Source organism: Dinoponera quadriceps, unplaced genomic scaffold (assembly GCF_001313825.1).
Source record: "Dinoponera quadriceps isolate SergipeBrazil2010 unplaced genomic scaffold, ASM131382v1 scaffold192, whole genome shotgun sequence".
Classification (NCBI taxonomy): Eukaryota; Metazoa; Arthropoda; class Insecta; order Hymenoptera; family Formicidae; genus Dinoponera; species Dinoponera quadriceps.
In genome coordinates, this window is record NW_014554324.1 from 679,831 (window position 1) to 700,567 (window position 20,737).

General features: G+C 43.2%; 5 protein-coding genes across 7 annotated transcripts; 3 read left to right on the forward strand and 2 right to left on the reverse strand.

The window, feature by feature from the left end:
* Window positions 1-218: 218 nt before the first annotated feature.
* LOC106746557 lies at window positions 219-1,525 on the forward strand. The gene is made up of 2 exons (XM_014623268.1): window positions 219-342; window positions 425-1,525. Exons 1-2 carry the CDS (start codon window positions 238-240, stop codon window positions 1,208-1,210), a joined length of 891 nt encoding a protein of 296 aa, XP_014478754.1. The 5' UTR covers window positions 219-237; the 3' UTR covers window positions 1,211-1,525.
* Window positions 1,526-2,012: 487 nt separating this feature from the next.
* LOC106746763 (FACT complex subunit Ssrp1) lies at window positions 2,013-4,850 on the forward strand. Its single transcript, XM_014623757.1, has 4 exons — window positions 2,013-2,236; window positions 2,480-2,977; window positions 3,080-3,475; window positions 3,544-4,850. The coding sequence occupies exons 1-4, from the start codon at window positions 2,186-2,188 to the stop codon at window positions 4,813-4,815; spliced, it is 2,217 nt and encodes a 738-aa protein (XP_014479243.1). The 5' UTR covers window positions 2,013-2,185; the 3' UTR covers window positions 4,816-4,850.
* Window positions 4,851-5,388: 538 nt separating this feature from the next.
* On the reverse strand, window positions 5,389-6,819 carry LOC106746775 (TP53-regulated inhibitor of apoptosis 1-like). 3 transcript variants are annotated; one of them, XM_014623802.1, is made up of 3 exons: window positions 6,677-6,819; window positions 6,323-6,496; window positions 5,389-5,970 (listed from the first exon to the last, which is right to left on the reverse strand). In XM_014623802.1, exons 2-3 carry the CDS (start codon window positions 6,467-6,469, stop codon window positions 5,884-5,886), a joined length of 234 nt encoding a protein of 77 aa, XP_014479288.1. In that variant the 5' UTR covers window positions 6,470-6,496; window positions 6,677-6,819; the 3' UTR covers window positions 5,389-5,883. The 3 variants fall into 3 exon arrangements, with proteins under 3 accessions (XP_014479288.1, XP_014479279.1, XP_014479270.1); XM_014623793.1 differs by lacking the exon at window positions 6,677-6,819 and adding an exon at window positions 6,102-6,284 and having other exon boundaries at window positions 5,874-5,967; window positions 6,382-6,473; XM_014623784.1 differs by lacking the exon at window positions 6,677-6,819 and adding an exon at window positions 6,102-6,284 and having other exon boundaries at window positions 5,874-5,970; window positions 6,382-6,473.
* A 72-nt stretch (window positions 6,820-6,891) lies between these two features.
* On the forward strand, window positions 6,892-13,690 carry LOC106746755 (testis-expressed sequence 2 protein). Its single transcript, XM_014623744.1, has 7 exons — window positions 6,892-7,306; window positions 7,401-8,592; window positions 9,195-9,578; window positions 9,770-9,938; window positions 10,008-10,486; window positions 10,773-10,845; window positions 10,960-13,690. The coding sequence occupies exons 1-7, from the start codon at window positions 7,258-7,260 to the stop codon at window positions 11,287-11,289; spliced, it is 2,676 nt and encodes an 891-aa protein (XP_014479230.1). The 5' UTR covers window positions 6,892-7,257; the 3' UTR covers window positions 11,290-13,690.
* Window positions 11,385-17,330, reverse strand: LOC106746768 (meteorin-like protein). The gene is made up of 3 exons (XM_014623771.1): window positions 16,496-17,330; window positions 15,207-15,777; window positions 11,385-14,884 (listed from the first exon to the last, which is right to left on the reverse strand). The coding sequence occupies exons 1-3, from the start codon at window positions 16,588-16,590 to the stop codon at window positions 14,687-14,689; spliced, it is 864 nt and encodes a 287-aa protein (XP_014479257.1). The 5' UTR covers window positions 16,591-17,330; the 3' UTR covers window positions 11,385-14,686.
* Window positions 17,331-20,737: the final 3,407 nt, after the last annotated feature.

Consider the following 20,737-nt stretch of genomic DNA (forward strand, 5'->3'; position numbering starts at 1 on the left):
TTCCCTCTTTTCATTGGGAAAGATTTCACCAATGAAAAGATAGTAGAAAGAGAGAGATCCGTGAGAAAACATCTACTTCTCTCTCTCTTTCCAATCTGAGTCTAGCAACACGAGGAAGATCAAAATATCCTGCATGCTGCGTCCAGTATTATACGTCGGCGTTTCACACAACACGTGGTACCGAGTGTACACGCCGGATCGGATTTGTTAATTGAATAATAACTAACTAATCGCAAGATGTTGAAGTTTTGCCCACTGTGCATAAAGAACGGTGTTAAAAATCGGATCAAAGCGTTCCAAATCAACCTAGAGGAAGCGATGTGGAGCTGCGAGAATTCGAACGTAAATATTAATATTTTTCTGGATCTTCTCTTGCATATTTATTTGCGCTCGCAAAATATAAATGTATCTGTTTGTGTTTCAGTGCGTCTGGCCTTTGGGCTACGAAGATCTGACAAAGTTGATCTTTCAAAGATCAGCCTCAACATGTACTTGGGAAGATACGTATCTCGATGAAGAATGTACACCCACGTTAATAGAACTGACACTTTATACACCACCTATGACTCCCCTGGAATGCTCGGTAAACTCTACAATGCAAGACAAACCTAGCGAATTATCGTCCACAAGTGAGTCTATCGATTCAAAGAGAGAAATTATAGACTGCAAAAGGCTGCCGAATGAGTTAGCAGCTAAGTTTACAAAAGAAAAGGATATAAATGCGAATGCTGATAAACCGTTGCCTAAGATTGTTAATATTGAGAAAGTTAACATTGATATTACCAAAATTCTTCAAGATAAACATCCCAGTGATGGAAAAATGCAGGAGCATTTGTCTGCAACCTCTGTAACGAGTACTGCAGAAAATTATGGTGCTTCCGCCGACATAGAATACTATGAATTTAATTCACATAAACAATATAAGACTGGAAAGGAATGTAAAGGAAGGAAAAATGACAATGTACAAAGAAACGAAGCGTATAATTTAGATGCAGGTATTAGCTCGAATATACCATCAGTAACTACAAATATGGAAGTTCAAGTGGATATTATAAATAATCCAAATAATCCAGGAACAAATGGTTCTACATTAGATGTTACAAATACTAACGACACGAATATAGATACAATGTTGGATGATATTTTGGAAAATGCAAACGAGATTACCAAAGATATGAGCTATGATTGGCTAGATTTTATACAAATTTAATTCAAAATAGCTTATATTTTGTTACTTAATATCACTCGTGTGAAACGAGTGATATATAACAAAAACGTGTGAAACTTGTAAGAACGACTGCAGATTGGAACTACTTTTTTATCTTCTTTTTTCTGATAAAAAGAACATCAAGTGATAATAGCTTAATAAAATCAATAAAGAAATTAAAAGATACCATATATATATATTTTGTAATTATATAGTCTATTTTTGTTTACTTGTATTTTTGATTGTTATTAAGATGGCAATTGTCTAATAAAAAGCGAATGATGAAAAATATTTGTATTAAGATCCGTCGTATAATTCGTTTGAGCAGTTTACGTACGTGTTGAAATGATGGTCTCATCGATCGTACATTATTCGCGTATGCATTTGGTGATGTAAACATTTTTATGCAACTTATCTATACGAACAACGCTGTTTACCGGTAATGATCGTGAAAGTTGAAGAACTGTCTAAAGAATTTAAATTTTGGCCTCTGGAGAAATATATACGCAAGCAGTTTAGAGATGGCGCGTCCATCTACACCATTTGCCATTCATAACGAACGATGTTTACGTCTTCGTCTACTAAAAAAATATTCAACTTTACTAGGGATGCGTTCCACCTAAACGCTCGCAACGATTGCAAGCTTAGGCCGTGTCCAAATGTCCAATCGCATTGGTCGATTCGGCAAATTGACTAATATGATTGGACATTGTAGATTCGGCTTATAGTCGCGAGTCGTTGCGAGCGTTAAGTGGAACGTGCTCATAGAAAGATGGTTTGTTCAATAACGGGATTTCTAGGAGTCTCACGTACGACGAAGCGAAACGGTTTTCAATAACAGCGCGTCGGCGGTAAATCTGCGAGGTTAGGAACGAACGTTTGGAATTGGGGAAACACGATTTGCTGCGGTTTTGTAATTATTTAGCTATAAGCTAACAACTTTCTCTTTACATCAGAGAGATATTGATAAAAGAGAAGATGGATTTTCTGGAATATCCTGACATTGTCGCCGAAGTTAAAGGCGCGATGGTAAGAAACTTTGTTGCTTTAAAGGCAAACAATCTTGCACAATTGATCGTAATAATAAAGAGGAAATTTTGCACGATTCATAATCGCGGAATTCGTAATCCAATAATACGATCGGGCTAACAGTTACCTTCTCGTTATGTAAAATTCATCACGCTAATATCTAACTTGATGAAATCTCGATTTTAAGTTTGACTGGAACACATGAATGCATCTATTAAAATTACTTTATTTTCCTTCCATCAGACACCAGGTAAATTAAAGTTGACCGATCAGCACCTGATCTTTAAGAGCCAGAAAACTGGCAAGGTGGAACAAATCTCTGCTTCCGACATGGAGATGGTGAACTATCAGAAATTTATCGGCACTTGGGGTTTGCGTATTTTTTTAAAGAACGGCACTCTGCATCGCTTTCGAGGCTTCAAAGAAGCCGACCAAGAGAAGATTGCGAAATTCTTCTCTGTGAATTATAAGAAGGAGACTCTGGAGAAGGAACTGAGCTTGAAGGGTTGGAACTGGGGTACAGCTAAATTCACAGGCTCAGTTTTAAGCTTCGATGTAGGCCACCATACTGCTTTTGAGATACCTCTATACGATGTATCGCAGTGTAACACTGGAAAAAATGAAGTGACCTTGGAGTTCCATCAGAATGACGATGCTCCGGTCAGTCTGATGGAAATGAGGTTTCATATTCCCGTAAGTGACAGTGTTGATCAAGATCCTGTGGAAGCGTTCCATCAGCAGGTAAGAAGATCTATAGATTTACTTATCCACAACCAACTAATGTACCAGCGTAAAAGAATAAAGTCGAACGAAGAAGGCTGATCCGCTTGTCGCTCGTAACAGGTGATGGAGAAGGCATCCGTGATTAGCGTGAGCGGCGATGCGATCGCCATATTCAAGGAAATCTATTGTCTGACGCCACGCGGTCGTTACGACATCAAGATCTTCCAGACGTTCTTTCAGCTGCACGGAAAGACCTTTGATTATAAAATCCCCATGTCGGCGGTTCTAAGACTCTTCCTGCTGCCTCACAAGGACAATCGGCAGATGTACTTCGTCGTAAGCCTGGATCCTCCCATAAAGCAGGGTCAAACGCGATATCATTATCTGGTGCTGCTGTTCAAGCAGGAGGAGGAGACCTCCATCGAGTTACCGTTCACTGAGAAAGAACTGAAGGAGAAATACGAGGACAAACTGAGCAAGGAGTTGGCGGGCCCGACGTACGAGGTGCTGGGCAAGGTTAGTAGACGTGCTTGCTGTGATATCGTTTTAAGACTGCTCGAGAATCCCTCGTTTACGTTACACAGGTGATGAAGGTGATCATAAACCGGAAGCTGACCGGGCCGGGGCACTTCACGGGCCACACCGGGACGCCGGCGATCGGCTGCTCGTTCAAAGCTGCCGCCGGCTACCTGTACCCGCTGGAACGCGGCTTCATCTACGTGCACAAGCCGCCGATACACATTCGTTTCGAGGAGATCGCGTCGGTGAATTTCGCCCGTGGCGGCGGTTCCACGAGGTCCTTCGACTTCGAGATCGAGCTGACGAGCGGCGTGGTGCACACGTTCAGCAGCATCGAGAAGGAGGAGTACGGCAAGCTGTTCGACTTCATCATGCTGAAGAAGCTGCGCGTCAAAAACCGCGGCAAGAGCGACAAGCTGAACTACGACCAAGACTTCGGCGACAGCGACCAGGAGGACGAGCCGGACGCTTATCTGGCGCGCGTGAAGGCGGAGGCGGAGGAACGGGACGGCGACGATAATCAGGACTCCGAGGAAGGCTCGACTGATGAGGACTTCAACCCGAATCAAGACGAGAGCGACGTCGCCGAGGAGTACGACAGCAACCCCAACAGTTCCGACAGCGGCGAAGACTCGGACGCGTCCGCGGCCAGCCACAAGAAGGAGAAGAAGGAGAAGAAGGAGAAGAAGTCGAAGTCGGCGAAGACCGTGTCGGAGAAGCCGCGCAAGCCGCGGAAGCCGAAGAAGGAGAAGGACGCGAACAAGCCGAAGAGGCCGCCGACGGCGTTCATGCTGTGGCTGAACAGCGCGCGCGAGAGCATCAAGGCGGACAACCCGGGCATCGCCGTCACGGAGATCGCGAAGAAGGGCGGCGAGATGTGGCGGGAACTGAAGGACAAGTCCGAGTGGGAGGCGAAGGCGGCCAAGGCCAAGGAGGAGTACGCCGTGTCGATGAAGGAGTACGAGGCGAGCGGCGGCGGCAAGTCGAAGGACAAGTCGGACAAGAAGGAGAACGCGGGACCGAAGAAGAAGAAGGAGACGAAGAAGGACTCGCCCAGCAAGATTATGAGCGGCTCCTCCTTCAAGAGCAAGGAGTACATCAGCGACGACGGCAGCAGCAGCAGCGACGAGAGCAAGAAGTCCGGGAAGAAGCGTCCCTCCGACGACGGGGACAGCGTGGACGAGAAGAAGAAGAAGAAGGGCGACAAGCGGCCCGCGGAGAGCACCGGCAATGCGTCGAAGAAGAAACGAGACCAGTCGGACGACGGAGAGAGCGACGCGGAGGAGGTGGAGAGCACGCCGCCCTCGTCCGACGCGGAGTCGAAAGACAGCGATTAAACTCGACGGCCCGAAGAGAATTTCCTCGCGCACGGTGAGCATCCGCGCGTCTTCGCCGTGGCAACTTTTTCATCGACAAACGGAAACAGCTTTTTTACTTCCACTGAAGTTTACATGGGAACACACGAGTACTGACTATTATAAATGTTACGTTTCTAACGTGTTTAATTGTAATAATAGTGTTAGTATAAGAATATGTTGAGTGAGAGAGAGAGAGGGAGTGTGTGCGTGTATGTGTGTGCTGAGATAATAGATATCGTATCTTTGGATAGAAATTCGCAACGTGTTGGAGTATTCATTTTTATCAGTCAACATTTCCTTCTCAACAGATAATTTACGACACAGGCCCGTTTGTAAATTTTGTTGTAAAAAAATGTAGATTTTTTGTTTCTATTGATAAAAGTGCCTTAGCAACCACCCGATTCGCTGAAGAGTCGCATTCAAAGTACTTTTATCGATAATGGAGAGTTCAGAGTCAGTTCTTTTTATTGTTATCAAAGATATCTCTTCTCAGTGATAAGAAAATGGTGAATCAGGGATAAGAATTCTATATCTCTATGAATTATAGAATATTTATTTCCACGCGTCATTATCATTTAATATACCATTTTGTTTTTACAACAATTAACATTATTTCATTGTACAATTTTGTCTCTAAAGTGGAAAAGAGCTGAGGATTCAATAAAAGTTATGCGCTAATTGAAGTACAAACAAGTTATCCTGTTATATATTTCCTACTGTGTATATATAACGTGAGAACAGTAACGTAGTTTCCGCGGTGATACGACTGTTGCCTTTAAATGCTTCGAGTATGGGTGTGTAAAATGCTATAACAAGATATGCGAAACATTCAATTCGAACAGTTCAGTAGCGATAAGTATGATACAAGTGAGACTAGATGATAGCAATAACTATTTGTCAAAACAGGTAAAAATCATTTTGTTTTCTAATATAAGAAATAGGAACAAGAGTACAAGTGAAATAATTGTTTGGTTGCTACCAACAATTTGTAAATGAACTACATAGAATATAAGGTTGAATCAAGCACGTATTGTGAGCATTTCTCTGTCAACTGTGCGGCTTCTTTTCCTTTTCGGTCTCTAGGTAATTCGTCTCCATGTCTTTGAGCTCAATGTGCTGCTCCTTCATGGCCTTCTAAAACGCACAAATGCAAAATTGTCAATGTTACACAAATGTTATTCGACATCGCCGGGAATTCTCTCAAATAGTCGATGGCTTACGAAGAATATACTCTGCGAGAAGAAAGAGACTTTTGAGAAACTTACCGCTACGCAATCTTTATAAACTTTAAGTAAAGAAGCGCACATTGAATCGTTGGTATCCCCTTTTAAAAACTTTTCGGAGAACCAACTATTGAAACAGGCATCGTACTTTTGTTTCAATTCACTGCAATCTTCCATGTTGCGCTCTTTCTTATCTTTCTCATAGGTCATAAGCTCGCAGAGTACCTGAGGATACAAGCAAGATACAACGTTGCTTTAATTACCTTGACACATTGCTGATATACTTTGAATAAATGCGTGCATGCGTTGTCGCTCGTATCACCTTTCAAGAATCTCTCAGAGAACCACGTGTGGAAGCAAGAGTCATACTGTTGTTTCGCCTCGTTGCACGCTTCGCCTATGCTGTTCATGAATAAATCTCGATACCGTTCTGAAATCTATCCGCAATCCATCAGCATTAACTGGCGATTCAACGTAGAAAATACACGGCGATTAACGCAACAGCGAATGATCTCGATGAGCGCATTCACTTGAGCCGTGCGACGGAAACACTGTCCTAACCTAAAATCGCACAAGGCACAATCGCGACGATCGCGCGTGATAGCGAGTATACTCACTTATAATGTAGCAGTGACGCGGCGAAAATTCTTGAATTCCAATCGAACTCAGATCAGGCCGAGTCAGATCAGCCACGCTGATGATGATGATGCAAATTGTAATACACACCGAGCATACGCAGACGACGCCGCGCTCTTCGCAATACGCGCTAATCAGCGGGGAGTCTGCGCATTGGATCGCTGCGCGACCAATCGGTGAATCCACCGATGCCTCCATTCCCGAGTCACGTTATCTTGCGTTGCGCATCGGCTCTTAATACACGGTGTCAGGCGAACGAATGTAGCGAACGTTTCGAAAGATGTCAGATGGTACGAACCGTCGAACCGCGCGAATAACACCTGCTGATTATCATCATTAATCGCCGCCGCGGAGGTGACGGTGCTCGATGTGTCGTCACGCGATTTAAACGACCTAATTCACGACATCGCCATTCTACGACGAAATGCCTCCTCGTGGCTGCGAATAAACGTTGGACTTTGTTTGCGAATTCCGGGAACCACTTGACTCAATGCTGTGGCATTCGCTGATAAGCCACCAGCTCGACGACAGCCTTTAGCTCTCCTCCAGCAACACCGGAACGATGAGCAGCAAACACAGTCCGGGTAGGATCACCTTGGGGATGATGAAGGGTGAGTGTGAACGAGACGCGCGAATACGTGGGAACTCGCGCGCGCGATAAATCCTTTATCGAGCGCTCCATTGATTCTCGCTTTCCTCACCAAGGCAAGCCGATCACCACGTCCGTGCCGGTGATCCACTACCGAGCCAATGACGACGAACTGGAGGAGCTGTACCCGAGCTCCTCGGACGAGGAAAAACTCCCCACCCCGGAATCCGACAAGGCGAGGATCCCGTCGAGCCCTTCCAAGAGCAGCTACAACGGCCAAGAGAACGAGTCAGGGAGACGCTCCGCCGACAGCAACTTATCGGAAGGCACTCCGCCATCCTCGGATCCATGGAAGATGCTGTCGGAGATCAAGGGGAAGATCACCAAGACGTTCGAGGCGAAGCTCTCCGAGATGAAGAGCGACAAGAAGAAGAAGAAGCGTCTCAACAAGGACAACTCCAGCATCAGCGATTCCGAGGACTTTGGTGACGTCACGCCGACCGACGAGAACGTCAACGAGAAGCAGGAGAAGGGATCGGGCGAGGTTCCTCATCGTAAGAGCAACACCTCGAGATTCGTGGGCTTCTCGCAGGTGAGAACCGGCTTGAAGACCAAGAGCTCTCAGGACGACAGTGTGGAGAGCGGCGTGGAGGCTGCCGAATTCCCCGAGGATGTACCGGAGCCGCTGCCTCTCGAGTCCCAGGGTGATTTTAACACCGAGGACAAGAGGAGCGACCTCTTCAGCCAGCCGGACGGTTACGTCCCGATGAAACGGGAAGTGACGTTCGGCGAGCTGCTCTCCCGCCTGAAGGATCGCGTACTGCGCCAGCTGACGAAGCAGCTTACCGCACTGATATGCCTCGTGTTGGCTTCCTGCTACCTCCTTCCGCTGCCCGCGCACCTGCTCGGCTTCTCCATAGGAGTCTTCGCCACGTTGACGACGTACAAGTTCGTGCAGAGGATCAAGGAGGTCCTGGCGACGCCGTTGGAGACCGAGCCCGCGCATACGGTGGTGCCCGTGCTGGAGATACCCGCGGCGGAGGAGCACGCGGTCCAAGAAAGATACGAAGGATGGCTGAACGAATTGCCGTACACTTACGATCCCAACAACTACCACGTGGCACGTACAAAGTCAGTCTTCTTCAGCCTGGAAGGCGGTGTGCTGCGCGTCATGGAGACCAGGATGAAAGTACCAAAGAGAACAGTGTGGGATGAGCCCAAGCGGAAGTACAAGTTCACCAGGAAACGCGTGTATAATCTCACCGGTGCGAAGGTGGAACTGCTACCGGATGGGCTCATTCGAAGGAGGTAATTAACGTGTGATTAGCGTATCAGAGCGGAGGGTCTCGTAACTTCTTGGCTATCTTAAATTAATCGTGCGGACAGTTCGTTTTATGAAAAGATGTTTTAAATAAAGGTTGCGTTTCGACGGGACATTTAATGTCCCATCCCCTTGAAATTAGATCAATAATCAGATTTCCGCTATCTTGCTTTTTTATTGGCAAATAAATCATCTTGTACTTTTTAAATAGAATATTCTATATACGTGTATCTTTCTCTCCTTGAGGGCCAGCGATGACGGCAAGAAATAGGAATTGTTACGAAATAATTGATGACCTCGCAGTCGGTTTTTCAGAAATAATAATAATAATAATCTTTATAAATGTGGAACAAAACCCTTTGATGCACATGAGTGAGAGGTCATAAATGACAGGCAATTTGTAAAATCCGGTAGATCCGAAATAGCGAAACAGAGAGTATAATTTAAATATATGAGAAAAATAAACTAAATAAGAAAATAAATAATACATAACAATAACATAATAAAAATATATAATTATATAATTATTTCATTGCTTCTGAATCGCAAAACAAATTCTCTCTTCGAATAAAGAAATTTTCCCACGCAGGAGATGGAGTAAGAAATATCCAATTTGTATCACGATGGATCGCGGAGCGTTGATAGACAGCACGACATTGAGCAACTTGGCGAACGGGTTCGAGAAGGATACCTTCGAGGACGAGAAGAGGATTTCGCAGATGGAAGGAGCCAACGAAGGGGGCGATGAAAGTACCTTGGGCGAGGAGACGAAGAGTGACGATGAAGATTCCATATTAGAGGCTTTCAAAGACAACGAAGAGGAGGAATTGAAGATCGACGAAGACGAGGACGAAGACGATCTTTCGCAGTCGAAATCCCTCAGGAGTATTTACGAGGATTGTCGCGACGACGAGGAGATTACCAAATGCAAGATATACGTGTTTGCGCGCGCCGATCGAGAAAAGGAAGACTGGTAAGATCTCTTATTTCTTCAAAACACTTTGTAGATTGTAAACATTGATCGATTTAATCGAAACAGTCATGATAGAACCCGGTTAAACTTTCTTTATTTCCGGAATGTGCGCTCTTTAAAATTAAAGCAACTTAGAATATGGAATCCCACAATATACGATCATTACAAACTTCGGCGGCTGATTTTTTCAGGTTTCGGAGATTGACGTTGGCAACGTCTGTCTCGAAGAAACGACACTCCACCTGCTCCGTGAACGATTGCGCGAACGTAAGCCCGGCCCAGCCGGATACGGCGGAAGTGAAATTGCTCGAAGTGTCGCCCGAAGTCAGCTACAACACGTATATGAGCAAGTACCTGGATGTAAGCGACGCTGCAATCGAATTTATTCTAGAAACCTCGTATAGCTGATCGAACCGATTGACCTTTTAGGTGGATCCCGAGGGTTCCCCGAGGGAGAACGACGTTCTCTGGACAAACTGCCTTCTGGGACGGCTGCTGTTCGACATGCACGACTGCCCGGAGACGATCAATCTCATTCAGGATAAGATCCAGCGCAAGCTCTCCAACATAAAGCTTCCATACTTCATGGAGAGCCTCCTGGTGTCGGAAGTTGTGATCGGACAAGAGCCTCCGACGATTCATAAGGTCACCAAGCCGACGCTCGACGAGCGTGGACTCTGGCTTGACCTGAACATCACCCACAAGGGCTATCTGACGATGACCGTGGAGACGAAGCTGAACCTGATGAAGCTGACGCGCGCGAGCACCGTTTCCAGCGACGTCGTCGACGAGAAGTCGGCCCCCACCAGATCACCGATGTTCGACAGCGACGTAGAGGACAGCCCGGAAACGTCCACGGAAGACGAAGATGTCGGGAATATCGCGTCGTGCGACCACAAGGACGGCACGTAAGTTAATTTCTAAATCTAATAACGAACGGTTTACATGCAGTAAATATCGGATGGCTTAGTTATACAGTTATTATTTTTCAACATATCATCCGAACACGTTTTTTGCTCTCTCTTGAAAAAAAAAAAAAGAAAACAGAAAGACATAGATATTTTTGTCCAAAAAACAGACATAATTTTTTAAGATTATATGGAAATGTATAATCGATGTTATGCGAGGTTTCGCAATATGACCGATATGATAATGCAAATGATAAATGACAAACGATGAAATTCTATATTGCAGGCCGACACAGTCTTCCGGCAAGAAATTCCTCAGCATGGTCGACAAGTTGACAGCCAACAAGTACTTCCAACACGTAAGCGAGAAATTTGTTTAATCAGGTGTTGGATTTATTATCACTGATATAATGACGACAGCGGCTGAACGGGGGGCTTGACCGATTAATCGAGCAAAACCAACTGTTCCGCAGGCCACGGAGTTATCTTACATACGAAGGGCGATGGAGGGTGTCTCCAACAAGGAGATTCGCTTTATGGTGAGCGTGTCTGGCATCGAAGGCTGCCTTTCGGTGAACATTCCTCCGCCACCTTCCGACCGACTCTGGTACGGCTTCAAGACGGTGCCGAAGATTGCTCTCACCGTGAAACCAGCCCTCGGCGAGAGGGCCGTCAACATCGCGTACGTGACCAAGTGGATCGAGACCAAGCTGCTCAGGGAATTCGAGAAACTAGTTGTCCTGCCAAACATGGACGATTTAGTCCTACCACTCTGCCCAAATTATCCGTTTGTTGCGACGTAAAAGTGAGATCGTCTTGCGTCGGTGAAAGATGTCTCCTCGTTCAACTCTTTTAGTTTCTTAGTTTTTGTATTTTCTATTTGTAATGACTTTGTCTATTTTTTTTTTTTCTTATGTGATTCTTTTCTGTGATCACGATTTTTATACGATCGTGTGTGTGTTGAGAGAGAGAGAGAGAGAAAGAAATGGAGAAGTTTTTCTTTCCTATGTACTACGATTTACCGAAATTTTCGTAAGAAATGCCTGCGAGAGAGAAAACGAAAATGAGGAGACTTTCGAACTTCTCGTGGATGAGAATGACGTAACTTTAATTGTTTTTACATATGATTTTTTAATGTTATCGTTATTATGTTGTTTACACACCGCCGAGTGCGTTCAACCTGTTACGTATTACGCGAGTGTATAACATAGAAAGAGACAGAGAAAGAGAGAAAGAGCGCGAAAGAAAGAAAAAAAAGATTGTGATATCGTCCGTTATAAGTTACATTACGGATATTATTTTTACATTTTATAAAAATTAACAAGAGAGAGAAAAAGAGAGAGGAAGGGGGAGGGGAGATTAAACTCGCCACGCGAGTGAAGCATTGTTTTTATTAGAATATTATAAGAGAAAATATAGCGAACGAGGGGAGAGAGATAAAGATAGAGGAGTAAAGCGATTTAATCAACGTTAAGTGCAAAACTTGCTGCAGATTGTTTAACTGTACAATTGTAAATATTAGGAAATCGATCCCGTGCCAGCCGTCGCGTCATTCCAGAGGGAGAAGAGATACGCGTCGACGTTTGTGTGAGCGTGTTCAATTAAACATTTGATTACGCGGCAGCTGATGAGGGTGTATTTTGCTAATTTATTGTTAACACACGGGTATCATTGGGTGGGTGTCATTGAATGAATTGCAATGAAATCAAACAATCGGCAAATTTAGCCAGGTCAGATCGACGAAACCATCAAGTAGTTGAGAATCATGTGTATGAAACGAAATAAAAACAGCCACGAAGCGGTAGAGAGCCCTCTTTTCACGCTTTAGCATTTGATTTTGTAATCAGCAACGATCGAATGAGCAAACGTTGCAATTGTAGCTCGACGAAATGCGCGAGGGAGAAATGTGTGATGTATACGGCGTTGGTGCGATTTATCTGGGAAGATAAAATGCAACAGCGCGTGGAACTAAAGTTTCGAGCAAGCGCGAGCTAAGATATCGATTTTGCGCGAACGAACCGTTATAATATGAGAATACGGAGCCGTGTTACGTTAACCACGCGCGGACTACAACGATTAAATGATACGTAAATTTTGTACGATACGTAAATATGTAAATTTTTATCTCCATAGACTGTGTTACGGATGGCTTTCTAACGGATGTCATAGCAGAAAGATTGACTCCCCATCTCTGATCGATCGGCCGCCGAGTGAGCTTCTTGATCGTTCAATGATATCAAGTCCTACATCTATCGTGATATCGTTCGTGAATGCGATCGTAACGTTCGTCGCGACGATTCTCGAACGCCGTCGCCGTCAGACCCGTCGTAAAACTCTGTATGTAATTTGGACTTTTAATCCGGATTTACAATAGGTGTAATAGATGTAATAAGCTTTCAGGCTTTTGCTCAGAGGATTAAATTGTAACGTAATTTCTAATAAAAAGTGTTTCCGGCGCTATTCCAAAGATTTAAGATTTAAGCGTTATTTTATTGCTTAGAGAGCTAAAAAAAGCTTAAAAGTTGACTACATCTATTGTAGACACGGACTTGATTTACAACGTTCGCTTGACTTTGCAGCCAATTAGATGTTTCTAATGGAATATTAAAAACATCTGATTGATAGAGGATTGATAACGATTTGTAGACGACGTTTCTTTCCTAATGAATGATGTTACGACCGATGTAGACTTCTACACGAAAGAAAGCATAAAAACGTTCACGGATATGTATGATCGTACGTGTGAGAACGAGTATACGATTTGCACGTACTTACTAGTCGGCTGCTTGATCTATGGGCTGTGTCATTTTGTTTGATACTATAAAAAGATATATGTGTGAACGTTGTGTATTTGCGTGTCTCAGGGAGATTCTAATATAGAAGTCAATCCTAGAGTCACAACGTGATTTTGTTAGATAAAAGCCACAATATTCTTAAACGTAAGGGGCGGAGGGGGGGACTTTTTATTGTACAAGCGTAAGAGATATTACGTTGAAAAGGCCGATTCATGAGTTCAACGACATTATATAATATATATAAAGCTTATTATGCAATAAAGAAAATATATTTTGTAAAGAATTTTTCAGACGATGTTTTACGTTCAAGATTTGGACCATCGTCGATCTCACGTTGTGGTTCTAGAGTTAAAATACAAAGCTGTATATTGTAACGGTTTTTGCAGAAATAAATTATTGTAAATTGCCAGTCGGAATTTTTTCTCGGACGGATCGAGGAACTCCGTATGTTGAAATTGTTGTACGATAAGAAATCGCGATTTGTAGATCTCAATATCTACCGATATTCGGCTGATACTACAGCTCATCAAAATATCGGGCTTGATATCGGGAGATTATTTTCTTTATACGTGATACGTGTAATAGTGATAGAGAAGTACGAATTCCTTGTTTTCCAACTTCTTTATTAATATCGCACATATCATCTGCTATACTGACAAGAACAGTTTATCCCGATTGGCATCGGGACTTATAAAAAACGCTTACGATTTATTAAATCTGTACAATTGTTATATAACTGTAACCAATATAAAACAAAATATATTCAACTCCGCAGCGAGTCGTATGTACTCGTGTACATGAAACTTCGATGTACATAGGGTGTCCTGATCACCGCGCGCTTTCTCTCAGCAACGGGTGAAGATGAGAAGAAGTGACGATGAAAAAGGTTTCGGATTCTCTTCGCGACACTTATCGTTATTCCTTTTCAATTGATTCTCTGAACTCGATCGCGACGTGTGAAGGTGACCGAGCTACGAATAAGGAAGGATGAGCGAGGGCAAGTCCGCTGAGGGAAAGTGCGCGACGTCCGCGAGATATTCTTTATATATTGTGGTCTTTGTTCTCTAGAGCGAGTATTGGAGCAGCAATTTTCAGCTGCTCGCGCGCGCGCTCTTCCACGTTCCTCTTAATGCAACAATAATATCACAGTTTGGAGATCGACAGTCCGACGGACAGTGCGCGCTATGTACACGAAGAATGATGTTCCCTGTGTGCACGATGATGTGTATCCTCGTATAAAAGAATCGGCAGTTCGTCGCGCCGCAGTATTGCCAGCCAATGGTTTTCGTGCATTCCCCGGCTCCGCTGGCGCAACATCGCAGCCGTACTTGTTGTCCAGCAGTTCAGCGTGCAGTGGCTCGTCGTGCAGCTTTCCAATGCGCGATCACCTTAAAAATCACGTCCGCTAGCTGTTGAGGACGCAGGGCGCGGTGTCCATCTCCCGTACTGCCTGCGCCCACGCCTCCAGTCGAGGCGCGCACACCAAAATCAGATCGCCGAGGCGTCGCTTCGCCATTATCACGAATTCACCGAGGCCGTGCCGCGCGTCGCACGCCGTCGGGACCCGCACTCGTACGTTTCTCTTCGTCAACACCGTCTCGCCCTGTCGCAGTAAGAATTGCAATTCGGTTCGATTACACGACAGGTTCGAAAAAACCAATGAGAACAAAGGAATAATCTATCCTCTTATTTTATAATATCTAAATATAATATTCATAATATTAGATATCGAATGTAATATCTAAATAACTGGATAATTTATATATTTCTTTGTATTTATATTTATTTATACTTAGTTAATTAAGTTAGTAATTAATTATTTAATTGTTTAGATAATATATATGTATAAGATATAATATTATACATATATTGTAATATTTAAGTAACTAAATAAGCACGGTATGTGTAACAAAAGAAGTCTTTACCTCGGTCTCCTGCACTACTTGGCGTAGAATTTTAGTGACTCTGAGCACCAGTTCCGCAGCCTCCAGATCGAGCTGCTGTTGAACCGCGCTGACGGTCCCCCTAGCGACTAAGTCACTCTGGCAATAAGCCCTGGCGAGTTCCTCCATGGAACAAGGTCTGCACTCTTCCTCCTCGTCCGGCAGATGCAGCGCTCCTCCTTTCAACGAATTCGGCTCCAAATCATACTGCAGCCGAACTTTTGCTCTCCTGTAGGAAAAATCATCCTCCGCTTCCATATAGAGCGCAGCCATGTGCTTTCGCGAGCGGAAGCAGCGATGAGACAATTCGTGCTTGCCATCAGTTGGAGAATACAGTGGTCTCAATTTGCCATTGCCTTCCAGGAACACTCGTACTGGCCCGGAGATCTTGACGCAAGCACGGAAACCAGGATGGCCAGGGATAGAGTTCTCCGAGGACGAGACCGGGAAGGAGAGGACTATTCTCAGAGCTCCACGAGGATAACGCCACGACACCGTTCCTCGGGCACAGCGCAGGTACACCGGTCGGACACCACCATTTTCTCCTCCTCCACTGCACATGTACATACATATTTCAATTTTACATTTACCTTTGTTCATCACAATTATAACATTTAACAATATTAAGACCCGTATTAATAGTTTCCATTTGAAGCTCGTCTCACGTGAGATACTCAGATCTTTCATTCAGAATTAGATTGAATTTTTCAGTTGAATCTTATGATTATTATGATTATTTGACCTTATACCTGTAAATGCTGTTCAACTGAAAAACTTCACATCTAATTCTGAATTCAAATCTGCATGTCTCATTTGGGACAAGTTCCAAGTAACAATTATTAATACAGGTCTAAGTATTTAATAACAATAATCATTAAATATTAAATAACGAGTACCTGATAACAGTACTTAATATGATTTGACAATTCAATATTTAATATTATTTGGAAATTTAATATTTAATATTAATAATATTACTTATTAATAAATAATATTACTTATCATTATAGTATTTAATATAAGTATTAATTATTTATTAATATATGTTATTATTCAGTAATAAAATTTATTATTATATATAGTGATTACGATATCATTTAATATTATTGGAAAAATATTAATTGAAAACTAATTGAAACGTTTATATCCAAGCTCTTGTTGTCAGAATGTCAATAATAAATAAGGATTAGTGAGCATGTGCAACTTTATCAGATGATCCGAGATGATTTATGGATACAGAGTAGAAAATAAAAATATTAGAAAGCACTAACCTTCCGGACCAGTCACACTGGTCCACAGTGGTATGCTCGTAGGCGGACACAACGGTGAAAATCAGAGCGAAAGCCGTGATAGTCTTGTGTAACATTTTCAACGTTTACACATTCGTCGCAAATAAGCGATACACAACGCGTTCATATCTCCAATGCCTCTTCAAAGGCGCTTCCGTGGAAGTCGGGATCGCGATAAGGAAGAACGTCTCTCTCGTCCACATCCGAATTAAGTACACGAAGGATGATCCTGGGCGCGCGGCGTATCACCGAATAGCGCAGGTCCGCTTCGCGTGTGCCGAAGAAGGATCCCTCTCGGAGCAGGCCCAGATTCCCGGGGAAAAGCCGATCGTGGAACGTTCGAGCGCACTTTCCAGATGTTGCTCGCTCGCCGAGCAGGACGAGCGGTTTACAGGCGCGGGTCCAGGCGTGCGCCTGCTGATTTCGAATTCGTCGCGAAGGAAGCTGCGCGAGTGTCCACGAAGCAGCGGGAAGACGCAGGGTGCTTCCTCGCACGGTGGTTGGTCTCGAACACACGTCACGTAGGACCGTAAACACACGCGCACGCGTGCACACGCACACACGCAGGCTGCGTCGTCGATTGTCCTCGTTTTTAGAACGCAACCACCGAGAGTCCCGTCATCTTCGTCTGGCGCCTTACGACGTCTTGGCGAGGACACCGATTGGCAGGTCGCGGGGACGCGCTCCGACGCGATACTGCTCGACGTGTTCCGCGAATGGCGACCGAAAAGTATGCGTCATAGCGACGCCAGCCGCCGCCGTTCACCAGCGCGCGCTCGCTTTGTAAGCGCACCAGTCACAACCACCGAGCGGAGAAGCCGAAGGCGACCGAACGCGACGACGAGCCGAAGGGACTCGCTTCCGTCTAGGCGCGTGCGCGACGCCGAATCGGGGACACGCGTTATCGAGAGGAAAGGTAAACGCGTCGCTCCGGCATGTCGCCCGCTCAGGAACGGATTCGAAAGCGTGCTCATCGAGCTGGAACTTTTGAATTCCGCTGTGTCACGTCGAAATGTCGCGCTTTCTTCTCAGAATTCATCGAGCTTAGACTCGACTCTCCGACGGATAACTGGCGGAATTGCTAACGTCTATTTCAAGATGTGCGATTTACCGTTCGGTAACCGAAAAATTGATGATTTTCATTCTTACGAAACATAGCAGGTATTCATTGACTGATAACGGTTAAAAAAGAAATTGTCGATTAGGCCAGAGTTTTGTAAAAATCACCATCAACAGGCTACAGTTTTATTTATACTTTCGTTCATTTAACTTGATCTTCCTGAATCGCGTACGATGCTCGGTAGAATCGCGGAATTCAATTTTTGAATTTCGACTTTTGATTTTTCTTTAGTTGATGCTCGAAACGATGAGCGACATATGTGAGTGAAAATGGCAATAACAAAACCACGATTGAGTTCGAATTCAATATATGCGAGAGTTACTGACGCTACAAATAAATATAAAAGTAAAATTAATGCGAAGATAAATAATAAGAAATATATCTCCGCGTGATATTTTACTTCCGCAAGCGTGTCTGCTTTATGTTACACACGCGCCTTTCGCATTTCCTAAGGTGAAACCCACGCATAATGATCTATTTGAAATACTGTAATTTCCGTTTTTGCTATCGCGTGTAGCTTTCTAGCGATTACATTCCCGGAACCCGCAATCTCTCGGGCGAGATAGAGATTTACAAAGAGATAACAGGCTTTGCGTATGCGTTCGGTCCCGCGCGGGCCGCTCTTTGTATCGCCTTCATACGCGACTGTTTTATATCGGAACGAGCGAACGTCCAAGGCGAACGTTCACCGCTTACGATCACCGCTACATCCCCACTAAATCTTAAACTAGCCGGTCCACTGACGACGGGGATCCAGTTCTCCCCGCCAGTGTCACACAGGGCAGGGCTAAACTAGTTCTAGGACTAGGATCTCCGCAGCTCCGAGACGCATAGATGTATCTATCTACTATGTTAGCGACATTAGCGTCGGGTAACTCGAAACACCTGAAAAACATCGCTCACGCTTATATTTCCAGTCCCAGTAGATCACGACGAATGCTCCGACGACGAATAATAAACGCGAGCATCTCTCGCATAGCAATGCTTCCGCTTTGTTGGGTTTCCATATGTATCCTTTTTCTTTCTTCTTTATTTTTAATATCATACGCACCTCACAATTTGTAAATGTATACCTAGATTCAATACAACGATTGCAACTGTCATAACAGAATTTTACAGTACAATTACGACCTTAATACTGCAAATTCCTTCGCTTGATATAGTGTACGATGCGCTATATGATATGAGAAAAACTTTATTATGCGATACAGACTATCCGGCGTATCGGCGGTCGCCTTGAAACGCAGATTGATGAATATACGTACGGGACAACAATGAAGTTACATCCCTCTCTCTCTCTTTCTATCTATGAGAAAACGCAAATTGATAATTATCTAATACTCATATTAATAGTGGTCGCTTGAAATTTGTGTCACGTGAGATTCTCGGATTTGATTGGATTTAGAGTTGAATGTATGAATTTTCATTTGAATTGCGCCGTTACCAAACTCGTCATCCGTATCGTATGATTTGATCGGCAAAAGATCCAGATCTAATTTATTCAATTCAGATCCGAGTGTCTCGCGTGAGACGAGTTTCCAGTCAAGGACATAACGCTAAAAACAATTATACTACAGTTGTTCCATTCGAAGTATTTTTCGCGTGACGGTAAACGCGACATACTCGTATCTTTGCCTCGGTCAATTTGACTCGCTTTTATTGTTCAACGCCGAGTCGAGAAATTCGCTTATTTGATCCCGTCGTGTTAATACACAGAAGAATCTCATGGCCAATAATCACGCGGTATTTGCGGCGTTTTTATCGTGAATTTTTCCTAGTTACGATCATTTGTCTGTCGAGTTGATATCTAACACGTGTTTGCAGTATGTATGTGTGTGTGCGTGTGTATATGTGTGTGTGTATGTGATTTAATCTGCAGACTGGTCATCGTTTTTCACATTCGATTGATTTCAACTGGCATTGTTGTCCGGATAAATGAAATAAGTGGCTGACGTATGGGACTAGCATACAAATGCGCTTATTCTCGTTTCTCGTGTGATGTGAAGTAAGGATAAAGTGTAAACGCAAGAGCAAGGCTTTTACGTGGATAAAATGTAACACGCAAGACCAAGACTTGTATGTTCAGTTACTTTACGACGCGTAAAGAGCAACACGGTGTGTACGGCTCGTGGTTACATAATAATACTATATGATATAATTATGCAGTCGGGCAAAAAATGTGATTGTATAATCGACGAGGAGTGACAAGTGATCGTGGTAAACGGTAATTACGTAAAGAATGAATAATAATGCTACAGCGATACTATATAGACTTTTGTAGACTGATATTCGTAAAAGTGATTTTAATTTTGCACTAGCGACGAGCGTAACGATTTAAAAGGAGAACTGAGCAGCTCATTCATTGCGTTGCTCTCTAAGTAATGTGCAAAATTTGCGTGCGAAATATAATTATTCGTTAGTGCAAGTACTTTCCCGTGAATACGGTGCAAAATTGTTGACCTTATCCTTCTTTTTGCTCTTTTCTTTCTACGTATTTAGAAGTATTTACATTCGATCAACACAACAGTAATAAAAATTTACATTAGATATTTATACGTATGTTATGACGAATATTTTCGTGTTTTTCAACATCCTTTATATCCTCTTGACTAGATACAATAAGTCTTGCTAAACTTGTATTGCTCTGTTATTTCTAAAAGCATTCCACTTTGTCGTGTAATTTTTTATCATTTTTTTTACAAGTTAAAAAAGATATGAAACTCGCGAGATTTTGAAAATGTAGTACTATTTATACTGAAATATTAAGCACTGGGAAGCCCTAATTTAAATCTCTTATGTTAAAAAAAGTATTTTAAAAAACATTTAACAAATGAATCACTGTAAACGCCCAAAAAAAGATTAATATATGCTTTGTGGAAATGTATAACTGTGATAAAATGATAATTTATATATGTGTTTTTATGACAAATTTTGTATCTGTAATTTATTACATAAAATATTATGCACTGTGCGTATAATAAAAGTATAATTTAAAAACTTTTTTAGCATCAAATTCCCTTTTTTTTCAAAGATATGTTAATAATTATAATACATAAAATTTCATATAAGTAATTTTGTATATTAAAAATTTTGTATCAATATTA